Source organism: Vicia villosa, linkage group LG7 (genome assembly GCF_029867415.1).
Source record: "Vicia villosa cultivar HV-30 ecotype Madison, WI linkage group LG7, Vvil1.0, whole genome shotgun sequence".
Taxonomy (NCBI): Eukaryota; Viridiplantae; Streptophyta; class Magnoliopsida; order Fabales; family Fabaceae; genus Vicia; species Vicia villosa.
The window spans coordinates 42,377,254-42,392,299 of NC_081186.1; the positions used below are offsets into that span (position 1 = coordinate 42,377,254).

Below are 15,046 nucleotides of genomic sequence, written 5' to 3' on the forward strand. Positions count from 1 at the left end.
ATTCCCAGCTTAAGACTCCAGAGGTCGAGCAGCGGAGTGCGAATGTAACGTCGTTCACTAAAAAACACAAAACAAACAAAAACTATGGAGCCGAACTACGGCGCTCTGATTCCTGAAAAGGATACGTAGGCATTGGGTCGCGGGGCCTAAGCGAGCACAATTATTTATAAACCTTATTCTCCCCGTGTTTCTTTTTCATTCATTTGCATGCATTCCCTTAGTAATTAAGCTTTAGATTTATAGTACACACCCTTTAGATAGCAACAAACATAGGTGGATACCATCGAGTACGATGGGCGTGAGGGGTGCTAATACCTTCCCCTCGCGTAACCGACTCCCGTACCTTGATTCTCTGGTCGCAAGACCCTGTTCCTTCCTTTGTTAGGTTTTCTGATATTCCTTTCCATTATGGGATAAATATATTGGTGGCGACTCTGTTCATTTTTCGCGAGCGTGCGACACTCATCATCATCACCATTCCGATTTCCAGCATTAGCTTGAGGCATTTGGCTAAGAGATCCAGCCAACATCCTCAATGCATCATAGTCCTACGACAACCAACAACCGAAGCAAACAAAACAGTATTGATCGTGTCAGATACACAAATCTAATACAACGGAAATAAAGACATTAACGACTCTGACCAACTGGTCGACCATGCTCTGATACCACTAATGTAACACCCCTTTTCTAACCCCAAATATATCATTCAATCACACAGAGTAATCATGCATGAGGAAAATGGGAGTCACATGTTATTTTCATCACAATGAAAACCTAAAACAAAACATCCAACACTCTTAATATGCAAAGATCATATTTGTAACACAACTGTATATCTCATGCTTTCATACATTATGCATAAACGCTTGCGGAAAAACAAATGAATTGCTATTAAAATTTCGATGAATATATCCCATACTATATTCATCTACCAAATTCGAATTAACATTTAAATCCACAATCTTGGCCACATAGCCTTAAACAACATATCCGAGATCTCAAACAAATACATCCGAATATCCAACAAAACATAGGGAATAGCAATATCCAAACATAAGCATAAGTCTAAATAAAATCCCCGCAAGTGTTACATGATTAGAGCATATGACTCGCTACCTAATCCAATAACAAACTCAGGAGCTCCTCGGCTAAATCCTCGAACAAGCTACTACTCGTCGGAACCTGCACGTTATCAACGAAGGATAACATTCAAACAGAAGGGTGAGAATTCAACTTCTTATAGAAAACATAATAATGGGAAATGCAACATAATTAAGCATATATTTCAAGAATTCATCACTCTTCACAAAACATGTATTTATCTCCGATATAAAGTTAACATGTTCCATACCATCAAGCATCGCAATCAAATTCGCAACCTCATATATTGACGATTTACATATATACACATATACCACTCATACATATACATATATTCCACATTTCACATCAAATATGTATCAATCACATATATCTCATTCTCATCTCATTCTCTAATTCATATAAAATGATTCATCATTCCACATATATGCATATCAATCAAATTCACATCCACGCATTCATACCACATAATCACACATAAAAACATTTCACACCGACACGTGTGACTCAAGTGTGACTCTATGCGATATGCATGTGGATCCCTCCGTTATCGTTTCCGGTCATGCCGATTGTCATTCTCTCAAGACTAGATAACCACCTCAAAGCCCCATACTCGTTAAGCTTTCAAACCCCATACTCGTTAGGTTTGGGACAAGTAAATAACCTTCGCGAGATTACCCAACATTGCCACTTTCAAAGACTCATGCTTGTGTATGTGTGCAACAAAACAAGACTCATGCATTTAAGACGATCTCTCTATCTCTTAAACTACATAATCACATCCTTACAACTTTGCACAACATTACACAACATGAAATTCAATCCAATATCACACATCAATTAGCATTTAGCAATCAATCACATAATTCATGGTATTAACATATCATAAGGCATCCATGAACATTGACCATACAAGATTCATCCATAACATACATATATAATTACATGTTATTTTCAATTAACATCATTATTAAATTAAACAAATGCCAATCAAACCTACTTGTCATCCTAAATCTGATTTCTTATCCAGTGCGGAATCTCATCAAAGAGAAAAAATCATGTTTTCATCTTCATACCTGTTTTCGCAAGCTCATCTGCCGCACGATTTACCATAAGCAATCTGATTTTCCTGATTTAAAATCATCTCGTCATGCTTTGCCATAAGCAATCTGATTTTCCTGATCAACGCCATCTCCGAGTAATCCTTAGCACTGATCTTCTTAATAGCATCAATAACTTTCCTCGAATCAGTATTAAGAATAATCTTCGCAAAGCCTTTGGCATACGAAATCTTGAACCCTTCGGACACCCCCCAAACTTCGGCTATAAAGGAATTGCAGTTACCTATAAATTTTGAGAAACCACATATCCAATCCCCATTCGAGTTCTGCAATAGACCACCACACCCAGCAATGTTATCTTTGCCACATGCCCCATCAACATTAATTTTGATAAAGTCTATAGGTGGGGGTATCCATCTAAATGGTATTTTGGAAATAAAAAATATTAATAAAAGGATATTTTTGAAAATAAAAAATAAAAGTTACGTATTAAAAGAGAATAATGTAAAAGCAATATAAAATTACGTATTTTAGATCTAATAATTTTAGTCCTACTTTTTAGGTTTTAAATTTGAAAAGTATTTTTTATAAAAAAGAGAGAAACAAATTATTACTTGCAATTTAAATTTTTTAATGATGTCTTTTTCTTTTTTTTAGGCTCTAGAGTACATAAAAGTTAGGTTATTGTGGTAACATATTATACGGTCCAATTAAAATTATATAAATGATCTAGTCTAGTCCATATAAATTTACTATTATGTTTTTGTTTGGTAACATACAATCTAGTCTATAAATTAGGTTTAGTATATTTAATATAATATATGTGACACATCTATCCCATAGTTTCTTGAGACCACAAATGGTTAGAAAATTATGTGGCACGTCTATCCATAATTTCTTGAGACAACAAATGATCAGATTATAAATATATTTAATTTTGAGTAGAGTCGTCAAATGGGTTGGCCCGGTCAAGCCCGCTTCGGCCCGGTAGGGCCAACATGTTTAAATGGGCTAGATTGGGTCGGCCTAGTTACTTAATGGGATATCAAAATTGAGCCTCACTCAGTTTCTTATGGGCCGTGCAGCCCGATGGGCAAGACCCGCCTATATATTTCAATATTATTAATTTTAATTTGTAAATTTAGAGACAATATAATACATCCATGTATAACAAAATAATTACTCATTTAACGATTCAACAAAAATAATTACTCATCTAACAATTCTATGTCCCATGAATACTTGGTGAATCCAACAATTATCATATAGTTTACCTTTAGAGATAATAGAATACATTCATACATACATAAAAAAATAATTAATCATCTAACAATTCAAAATAGATAACAAAATAAATTATAAAGTAGACAATTTTGTGGTCTAAGTCCCATGAACACTTGGTGAATCCAACAATTGTCACACAGTCTAACTTTAGAGACAATAGAATACATTCATACACACATACCAAAATAATTAATCATCAAAAATTTAAAATAGATAACAAAATAAATTATAAAGTAGACAAAATTATGGCCCAAGTCTCTTGAACACTTCGTGAATCCAACAATTGTATCTCCTCCACTTTTACCATATCTACAATTCATAATACATGATAAGTCAATAACTTGAAATAAATTCTAGAAAACAAGACTATGATAATCTTTTCAAGCCTATTTTCTAAGAATGATTATATTAACAAATGTAAATTGAAAATAAAATGCAAAGACTATTAAGTACACACTACAAAAAAAGGACTTATTGTGACACTCGTTTTTTATCATGGTTCATTATTTGTCACTAAATAGACTTTTACCTACGGTTTTATTCAATCCCACCCGTCACCTTTTCTCTTTGTACGATTAGACATAATAGGATCATAAAATTAAATTTTTCTATATTTCTTTTAATTACATTTATCTTTTTTTAACTTTACTCTTTATATTAAATATAAAAACCTTTACTCTCTCTCTCTCTCTCTCTCTCTCTCTCTCTCTCTCTCTCTCTCTCTCTCTCTCTCTCTCTCTCTCCCCCCCCCCCCTCGTGAATCTATCCTTCCATCATCAATCGTCAAAATGTGTTCTTTCGCTCTTCATCGTCCAGAATCGTTCATTCTCTCTTCATCGTTCAGAGTTGTTCATTCGCTCTTCAATTTCTTCATTGATTTTCCATCACTGAGAAACGATGTTTCACTTTTCATCCCCACGATTCGATCTTCCCTCTTCATCACCAAGAATCAATTATGTTAATCCTAGCTATTCATTACAATTATTGTTTGAACTTCAATCTTCAAGGTACATGATAGATCTTCGATCATCTTCGCTCATTATATTTTCGCTATTTCTCTTCATTTATTTGCAATTTGATAAAATTGAATCATTTGATTTACTTTTGTTATTTAAATTTATTGAGGATGTAACATATCAGATTTCATGTTTTTGGCTTTGATTTTGTATGACTAGTAAAACATCTAGTAGAATAGTACTCTCTTGTTGAGAATAAGAATGAATTTAGGTTAGATTTTCTTCTTTACAAATTCCTTGTTTTCTAATTCAGTTCAATATCTATAACTATAAACATTTTGTTGTTGTTGTTGTTGTTGTTGTTTCAAAACAAAAGACGTATAATTTTGTTTAGGTTTTGGAGTGTTTTGTATGCATGCTAATTTGAAACATATACTTGAGTTTGTATAAGAAACACTTGTTTCTTTGTACACATATGTTGTGTATGTTGGTTGTTCCAATGGCTTCTCTACACAAGTAGATGATGCCAAACAATTACCACAAATGCTCACTTCAACTTCTAAAAGACACTTGGTTGTATTGATTGGTCTCGTTATCTCTGTCTATTTAATGATCTCTTGTTGCCTTTACCAAATAATTTTTTATCGTGTACTTGTGTTTCTTGTGTTGTTTTATTTAACACGGATAGTGCTTGTGTTGTTTTATTTAACATAGATGTGCAATTACCGTCGAAGGAAAAGATGTTCCTAAACGTGTTAAATCCTTTTTTTTATATTTTCCTTTTATAAAATTTTCATTAATTTGAATATTCAACTATGGTACCAACAAATAATTGAAGAACAATATATGGCTTTGTTGTTTTGTCTTGTACAATAGATTGTATGGAATTCTATTAAATGTAATGTTAATATGAGAACTCAAAAGGACTTATCAGCATCTATCTGGAATATTTTGATATGTATCCATCATAAATTCGATTCTTTTTGTTCAATAATATTTAATAATATTAAAATTGGATGTATGTTGATTGTTAGTTATCAACGGCGATATGTCAGGCATGACATGACAGCTGCTTCAGCCTTATATTCGTTGGATTTAGTTAGAACACGACTTTTCGCATAGGTACTTACGTATTTTTGTTGAATTTTCTATCATAGGAATGAGGTACTTGTTTTCTAATTAGAAACTCAAACAACGATTAATTTAGAGTTCTTTGATTCTAAATTGTATATTCATGTTCTTACTTCTTGAGAGAAGGAAGATAAGTGTGATTTATGTTAAGTTGCAAACTTATTATGATGATTCATCAGACAAAGTAAGAAAAATTCATTTCGTTATTGTAGTTGCAACTTGCAATTATACTATGTGCTAAGAATTTATAATACTTTTGCTGATAGAACCTAGAACAGTTACTGTAACGATTTTCACCTTACTGATTCTTCCACATGATTCATGTTTATATGAAATTTTAAGGTCTTGAATCCATACTTAGAAGTTTGAACTATATTTGCATAGTATTTCGTTAAGGGCAATAGTAAGGAAATTTTATCTTTGCCTTTGTGATATGTTAACAGTCGTATAATTTTATCAATCCGTTTTTACCTTGTTTTAATAGTAAGAACTTTTCCCTTTATCTCTTTTCAGAAGCGATCTCTGGAATTTGGAGAGGTTGAGTGGATATCAGACCCAGGAATTTTTATCGCAGGTTTATAATGGATGAGTATATATGCATACTTTTCTAAAGATACCAAGTACTAAAAAGTATATAAACTAGTTGTGTGTAGTTCCACAATTTAGGAGCTTTGAATCGATGAAGCATAAAATTATACTTTAAAGGTATGAATCACGAACCAAATCTTGTTATAATTGGTATGACATATTTTCATAAAAATATGTTTTAAAAATGTTATAACTTATAAGTTTATTATTATATGTAAACCTCAAATGATTCAAGATATAAGTTGGTTGTATTAAGTTGACAAAAAATGCAGTTGTCTACACTGAGTTTGCTTAGATAGTGACTCATTCTAATAGCCACAAGTCACCATAAAGTTGGATTTTGGATGTCTATTTTTTAATCTCTTTGTTTACATGTTATGAGTTTTTTTTACTCATTGAACTTTACAGATGTGGCATGGTGTAGTTTTGTAGAAGATCCCAAAACTAATGACCATAAGCCAGTGAAGTTCTGTTAGACGATAGGAATGGTCTAGAGGGGGGTGAATAGACCACCTTTTTCCGAATTAGGAAAATTTTAGCTTTTGAAATGTGACTTCCCTGAATCACTTAATCGTCTCCGAGCGATCGCGTTATTGGGGACCGGATATGTGTACTAAACCGAAGGGATAAAAAACGACGAATAATGAATTACGTTTTAACGAATTTATCAATTACGTCAATTACACACTTAATAGTATATTACTCACAATGAACGTTTATACCAAAATTTGAACAAAAATTGATTGAGGAATTTTATCAAACACTTGGTGATCGATATTTACCAAACCTTAATTTTTGTTCAACAATGGAAATTTAACAAAACGAATAGAAACAAGATAAAAGTAAGAACGATAAAGAACACGAGATTTGTTAACGCAATTCCTCTATTATCCTCGCAGGAGTACGTCTGCCCCTAATTTCAATGAAATTAGGAAAGTTTTATTTGATTGCAAAATGTTTAACAAGGATAAAATTTACCAATCACCAACTACACACATGGAGTAAAATTGAATACAATTCGATCCTCCCCTTGATTCAAGTTGAATCAAGTCAATGTCAATGATCTTCACCGATCAAGACCCCGATCGTTCCTTAATCCCTTATGCACGGCTGAATTGATTACCAAAGCGAATTGATCGTCAAAAAACTTCGTACCAAATCTTTGATGAAGAGGGAAAAACCCTAAGGTTTTATACAAGAAACACCCTCAACAATCTTCACTCGAATAAGATAAATGTTTACCGTCGAATCTCAAACAAGACAAATGTCTACCGTCGAACCTTATCAACACATGTTCCTTACTCCGATCGAAAAAAATGATTATGTGTGATTTTTGATCAATAAGTGAAAGGTTGAAGATGAGAAGAAGCTTGAGTATATCTTTCACGTTTCTTGTTAGAATGCTTAAGAATGATCAATTGGATATTTATACCATACCCTTTGCATAGGCCAATTAGAACACAGCAAAAACCAGTATAAGAAGCGGTAGGTCGACCTGCTCCCCTGCATAGGTCGACCTATTGAGACTTTTGCACCTGAAAATGAACTAAGTGTGACACTTGCGTCGACCAGAAGGGTCGGAAAGCGCATACCCGAGATTTCCTCAAAATTCCATGCGTCAACCTGAGCCATCAATGCATCGACGCATTTGGTTCGCACACTGAATCCTTGAGTCACCAAGATTGGATGCGTCGACCTGAAGGGTCGGCATGCGCATACCCGAGATTCCTCCAAATGCTTGCAGTAGGTCGACCTATGGTATTTGTGAGTCGACCTATTGATGTCTTGTAGCTAAAAGTGCTTGTCTTTGTTGCATCCATTTGATTTCTATGATTCCACTCTAATTGTAGCTAATTCACAATGTTTTGACATCATGAAAACTACACCATTGCCCTCACAAGTTCGTCTTAAGATACTTTTCATCCCCCTTTGACATACTGATGTTTACTTTTGAAAAACTTAGGTAATTAACCTCCTTAAATTTAATTTAATCCATAAACTAAATTTTTGTAATGGAATTTCAACTTTTAAATAATTTTCAATTAGGTCTCCTAAACTTTAAGTAGTTTGTGTTTGGATCTTTAAATTCAAGGACTAGTATAAACTATTTAATAATTTAGGGAGTTTAATTTTAGCTTAAGGACCGAATTACAAATTACTAACAAATTATGGAATTCAATTACAATTTTTTAGTTCGAGATCTATTTAAAATCCCAATGTAGTGTTCAGTAAAAACTACATTGTAATAAAACCAAATTCATATTAGAGAATTGCTCTTCTAATGAAGTATTACTGTGTCATATTATAGAAGTCATATTTGATCCTCAATGTCACCGTGTCATAAATTTTCTACTATATGATACATAATTTCAAAATTGTACTTCAATCATATTAGTATTAGCATTAGACTTTGGGAAGTAATATTTGAATTTATCTTTAAAATGATAATTATTATGCTGCAGTGATGTGTTGGATGAGGTAGATATACTTTTTTATGATGAGGACTTCGAAAAGGCTCTTCAATGCTTGATTAGTTCGTCATTAGTTAACACAATATTTATTTGTCACTGTAACTTTACCAAAAAGTATTTATAGCAAGCTGATTGAAGTTTTTTCCTTATTGTGAAATGGTCATGAGACCTAGTATGCATCAAATAAGCTCTCACCATGAAGAGGTCAGGTTTCAGTTGCAGATTCTTTTTTCTTCTATTTTATTCTTCTTTATCATAACATACCATGATTGAATATCAGAAAACATATTCCCTAAATTTGTTGTCTTAGTTTGTAGTTTCAACCTTTATACACTCGGTTCTATTTCACTGTGTATACCAGTGGCACTACAACTAGTAAACAAATATGAAAATGGTGTAGTAGGACTATGAAATACTGGCCATTATAATTGAGAATTGAGAATTCGATGCCATGAGTTTATGTGCTTTAGACATATTTAATAAATTATAATTTTGATCAATATTTATCTATTATTTAAATTGATGAGGAATTGGTGCATTATATAAGGATATATAAAACTACTTACCAGCTTAATTGATTTAATCTTCTATAAAGTAAAGATAGAAGGACATTCAAAGTTGTGGATAAATTAACATACAACTATAAGAAAAAGGATTTTTTTTTTTAATGGGAAAATTCAAATATAAAAAATAGGAACATGGAGTTGGATATATACTACGATGTTAAGGATGTGATTTATTTTGTAATTAGTTATTAATATAATATGAAATCAATCTTCTAGGTTGAATTATTTGAATTTATTTAATAGAAAATGGTATAATAGTCTGATTTTAGTTATTTAGCTTTGTCATGGTTCAAAATGCAATAGAAAATATTTTAAATGAGTAATTTTTATTTTAATATTAATATTTCTCAATAGTATTAAAAACTGAGTGTATAAATTTATTATATTTTTATATAATAAAAATTATATTAATTGAAATTCTAGCGACAGCTAAAAGAAAACAATTTGTAGGTAGAGATTCTATTATTTGTAATACTAGCATAGTATATAGTGACATTCGTCGCAACTGTAGGAAAAAACTTAATCGTAAATAAAAGTTATTGTGACATTCAATTTGGTGTCACACCATGCCCCCTTATAGTTGAAGCCAAAGGTGGGTGTCACTCAAAATCCTATACACATCTACCTACAGATTATTGACTTTTAGTGACACTTTTTGAGTGTCACGGGAAGTCAATTTTCTTGTAGTGACAATTTAAAACTTACTTGAAGGTCCAACATCTTTAAAATTATGCACTCAATTATGCGTACAAATTAAAGCTTGCAGAGTGTCAGGGAGTAAGCAATTCCTATACTTATGCAAAATACGACATCTGATGCTAAATGAAGATTTAGAAGCCACTATTGTGATTTGAATGCTTAAAATGTCACAAGCCATTATAGCAAGTTGAGGAAATCAGACACTATTTAATTTCCAATATTGAAGAATATCTACATCACTATTCAAACAATTTTCATCCAAGTATATTGCAAGTTTGGATTTGCCATCAGTTAAAATCTTTTGTATCTTTTTTTGACGATATTCCTAAAATTAGACATGCAAAAAACTATTTAAACTAGACTTGAATAGAAAAATAAAGTAATGTAATGAGTATAAATTTTATTATTAAAACTTACCTTAAAAAATGATGTAGTGCCTAATGGTTGTCCAAAAGAGTGAGATTTATTATTTCTTGATGAAATTGATGTAACAATATTATTTTGATATGCATCAGAGAGATCATACAAGCCATCCTTCATTTTCTTTACCCTATCTTCATAGCCACTTGGATCAAGTTTCTTAAAGCAAAAGTTCAAAAAGTCCAACTTTGATGGTGGATCAAGAATATTTCCAAGTGCAAGAGTAACTGAATATTCACTCTAACACTTATCAAACTTTTCCTTCATCCCCTCACCCATATCTTTGATCACATCATCTTGAGTTTTCAAATTTCTATTCACTTCCATCTTTATAAGTGCAACTTGCATGAAGTATAAGTATGAGGTTATGTAAGACGATCCAATAATTAAGTTGGTAATATCATAAAATGGAGCCAATAAATTACAAATTTTCATTGCTCTATCCCATTCTTCAATGCTTGGACAAATCTTGTAGTTTTTATCATCATAACTCAAGCTAATGAATGCACGTCGATACCTAATAGCACTTTCAAGCATTATATATGTAACATTCCATCTAGTACACATATCCAAACTTAAGAATCCACCTTCTACATTATTTAAATACATTTATTCAATACACTTTTCAAACCCCTTCAATATCCCCTTTGAAACCTTCACATATTTAACACTTTCTCGGATTCTATACAAAGCACCCCCCCCCCTCCCGCCTTCAAACCATCTTGAACTATGAGATTCAAGATGTGAGCACAAAATCTCACATGAAAATATTTACCTTTACATAGCAAAGCATCTTGCAAATTGAGTCTCTCTTTCAAAATGTTTAGCATGCTATCAGTCAAAGAGGCATTATCCGATGTGAGTGAAAATGTTTTACCATCTATTCCCCAATGCTTCAAAGCACTAAGTAATTTTCTTGATAATTCCAAACATGTATGTGCATTCTCCAAGTGACAAAATGAAAGTAATTTGCTATTTAATTTCCAATCTTTATCAACATAATGAGCGGTGACAGTCATATAACCTTGTGTTGTTACAGTTATCCATACATCTGAAGTTAGACAAACTCTTCCAAGAATGAATGCTAACACACTCTTTAGATTTTCTTTTTCACTTGAAAACAAACTCATATAATCAGCTTTTGCAGTGTTTCTACTAATGGATACAAACACTACAAAAAACACGCTGGATTGCGGCGGTTAATTTGAGGGGGTTTTAAAAAACCTCTGAATAATAGTCTCTATTTTATGGGAAAAATAATATAGCAATCTACGGGGGTTTAAAACCCCCGTAATCATGGCGCAATTTTACTCTAACTTTTGGTCTTCTAATCAGCTTTTTTAATAAAAGTTTTTGGCGCCAAATATTTTTGTACCAAAACTCGCGCGGTTAATTATATTTTTGTTTTTAATTTACATTAATTAATAATTAAAGTAATACATAATATGATATAAACAATAATAATATAACACATATAAATAGATATATGTATAAAATAAAATAAAAATAGAGAAACCCTTTAGTTAACCATTCCACCGCTTCTCACATTACTTTATTCTTCAACCAGCTTCTCAGTTCTCACAACACAACACTGGTTTTGCTCTCCACCGCTGGAATTCCACCCTTGTCTATTGCTAAGAATAATCTCCGATTATTCTCCGGTTTTCTTTTTCACTAAGGTTAGTTTACTCTTCTTTATCTTCTCTTTGTTATATTTAGGTCCCAATCTTTAAAATCTTGTTTGCTAAACCATCTTACAAATGTTGTTTTCTCTCTTCCCTATTTCAATGGAAGCATTATTGAATAGTAAGAGAGTTCATTTTCAAAGAGAAATAAATTAGAGGTTTGATTTGGGAATTTAGGGTTCATTAGTTTTAATTTATTTTTACATTGATTTCTCTGATATGGACAAGTAGTAAGAGGGTTCATTTTCAAAGAGAAATAAATTAGAGGTTTGATTTGAGAATATAGGGTTTATAAGTTTTAATTTCTTTTTAAATTGATTTCTCTGATATGGACACAAGTATTCATCGTGTAAGTTATGATATGCAGTTTCTCTTGAGATTGATTTATCTGATATGTTGAACATGCTATAAAACTCTTCATTCATTACCTTTGGCATTGGTTTTCTTGGTACATTGGTATTTCCAAGTAATGAGTAGTAGCTACTGTGTGAAAATTGCAACCCATGTCACTCATAGCACTTTTTATCTCCATAAGTGCTTCACAGAAAATGTTAACTTCGTAAGGAAGCCATAGAGGACCATTGTTTCCATATCCATATTCATTCTCAACATCTTCTAGAAGTGACTTGAACAAAGGATGATTCAATATTTTGATCTTTATTATGAATCTTTGTCTCTCAGCTCCAACATAGACACAAACACCACCATGTGGTGGTTTTTTAGGATTATCTTTTTGCTTCTTCATGCTCTTGTTGCTTCTCAATACTATCCTACACTTCTTCACGAAATCCATCTCTATAAATTCTTGTAGAGGGAAATCAAGAGAGACTATAAATTGGGATGTTAGTGTGATGTGTTCACTGGAGTCAAGTCCTTTATATATTTAGTCTCAACGCTCCCACCCTATTGTTTAGCTACTGTTAGAATTTTTAAGTTCCTCCCCATATGTGGTTAGAAATTCATAAGTGTTTAGAGAGAATTATAATAGAAAAATCATACTTTTTTTGTTTATCAATTTATATATTTAAATAATATCTTGACAAGTGATTTCAATAATAAAAGTTTGAGTTTATAATATAAAAAATCATTTGAGAAGGAGAAAAATATGTGAACACAACACACATTGTATTCATATAGTTTCAAAATAAAAGGCTAATAATAGTGTATATTTTATGATTTTATTAAAGTGTCTATTTTATTTTATCTTTTACTTAGACTAATAATCTTTAGAGAATATTTTTTGTCCATCCTTACTCTTAAAATTTTCTCCACTCCTATATCCTAAATCTCTATATGATTGTTTATTTTATCTTTTACTTAGATAATAATCTCTATAGGTCCCAGTTAGATTCTAAATTTCTGTCCACCCCTACTCCTCTCTATATATACAAATCACTTAAGAAGGAGTAAATATATATGAACACAACAGATACATTGTATTCATATAATTTTAAAATAAAAGGCTAATAATAGTGTATATCATATGATTTTATCAAAGTGTCTATTTTATTTTATCTTTTACTTAGATAATAATATCTTTAGGATACTTTTTTCTTTTTTAGTTTTATGTTACATCTTTATTCATGATAAATTTTGTAGGTATGGATAAGTCTTGGATTTCAAAGCTACATACCACACCTGAATATGAAATTGGATTAGATATATTCTTAGATTTTGCTTTTAAAAATGTGGCTGTTGAAGATACAATACGATGTCCATGTCCGATGTGCAGGTTTTTGAAACCGCAAACTAGAAGTGTAGTTAGGGATCACTTACTATGCAAACCAATTCCCAAGAACTATGTCGTATGGACCCTTCACGGCGAGAGAAAACTTCCAGAGTCTTCTAGAAATGAAGACTTTGTGCAAGATAAGTTTCAATCGGATAATATGATGGAAACAATGCTCAATGATGCATTTGGTAACTATAGGCAAGATGCTGCTAATTTAAATGAAACAGATCCGATAGCTTTAGAAGATATACTAAATGAAGGGACAAGAGTTGATAGTGGTGATTTTCGCGAGTTTCTCAATGATGGAAGCCAAATATTGCAAGAAGAAAGCAATTACACAAAACTTGAATTTATAGTCAAATTATATCATATAAAGGTCTTGTGTGGATTAAGTGATAAAGCAATTACTATGATATTAGATTTGTTGAGAGACGCATTTAAACAAGCAAAGTTGCCTCATTCATTTTACGAGGCAAAGAAAACCATCAATAAACTCGGTCTTAATTATACAAAGATTAATGCATGTCCAAATGATTGTATGTTGTTCTTGGGAGATGACGAAAAAGAACTGCAAGCATGCAAGCATTGTGGAGCATCTCGATGGAATCCTAAGAAAAAGAAGAAGCAGGCTGCAAAGGTGTTGCGTTACTTTCCACTAAAAACAAGATTACAAAGATTGTTCATGTGTTCTAAGACTGCAGAGCATATGAGATGGCATGCTTTGGACAATAACAATGATGGGCTATTAAGACATCCAAGGGATGGTGAAGCATGGAAGAACTTTAATTTAATTCATCCTGAATTTGCCTCAGATCATCGAAATGTTCGCTTGGGACTTGCCAGTGACAGTTTTAACCCATTTGGGACCATGAATTCTAAATATAGTGTTTGGCCAGTGTTCTTGATTCCATATAACATTCCTCCTTGGATGTGGATGAGACACACTTCATTCATCTTGTCAATGATCATTCCTGGAAAATCGAGTCCTGGAAATAGTATAGATGTTTACTTATAACCCCTTGTGAATGAGTTAAAGGAGCTATGGAATGATGGCGTGGTAACATTTGATGTATCAATGAATGAAAGTTTTAGAATGCGGGCAGCTCTAATGTGGACAATTAGTGACTTTCCGGCTCTAGGTAATCTGTCTGGTTGGAATACACATACAGGTTTAGCTTGCCCAAATTGTAATTTTGACTCAGAAGGTTGTCGTCTTAGTAAAAGTAAGAAGTGGTGTTTTATGGGTCATCATTGTTTTTTGAGCAGAAATCATAGATTTAGACTAAATCGAGTTCGCTTTAATGGTGACATAGAAGAACGAAATCCACCATCAAAAATATCAGGATCTG

The 15,046-nt window shown here is 32.2% G+C and overlaps 2 protein-coding genes across 2 annotated transcripts; one reads left to right on the top strand and one right to left on the bottom strand.

Annotated features, from left to right (window-relative positions):
* Positions 1-10,056: 10,056 nt before the first annotated feature.
* On the bottom strand, positions 10,057-12,758 carry LOC131618933 (zinc finger BED domain-containing protein RICESLEEPER 2-like). Its single transcript, XM_058890081.1, has 5 exons — positions 12,394-12,758; positions 11,056-11,432; positions 10,556-10,870; positions 10,278-10,507; positions 10,057-10,185 (listed from the first exon to the last, which is right to left on the bottom strand). Exons 1-5 carry the CDS (start codon positions 12,756-12,758, stop codon positions 10,057-10,059), a joined length of 1,416 nt encoding a protein of 471 aa, XP_058746064.1.
* Positions 12,759-13,566: 808 nt separating this feature from the next.
* LOC131618934 (uncharacterized) lies at positions 13,567-14,712 on the top strand. Its single transcript, XM_058890082.1, has one exon. It carries the CDS (start codon positions 13,567-13,569, stop codon positions 14,710-14,712), a length of 1,146 nt encoding a protein of 381 aa, XP_058746065.1.
* Positions 14,713-15,046: the final 334 nt, after the last annotated feature.

Excerpts from the sequence above, each read along its gene's own strand:
- LOC131618933 (XM_058890081.1), bottom strand. The coding sequence starts at position 12,758 with ATGGATTTCGTGAAGAAGTGTAGGATAGTATTGAGAAGCAACAAGAGC. Across the intron at positions 11,433-12,393 it reads CAAGAAAACCAATGCCAAAG|AAACACTGCAAAAGCTGATT; the intron begins GTAATGAATGAA and ends ATCCATTAGTAG. Across the intron at positions 10,508-10,555 it reads TGATGTGATCAAAGATATGG|TTACTCTTGCACTTGGAAAT; the intron begins GTGAGGGGATGA and ends GTGAATATTCAG.
- LOC131618934 (XM_058890082.1), top strand. The coding sequence starts at position 13,567 with ATGGATAAGTCTTGGATTTCAAAGCTACATACCACACCTGAATATGAA.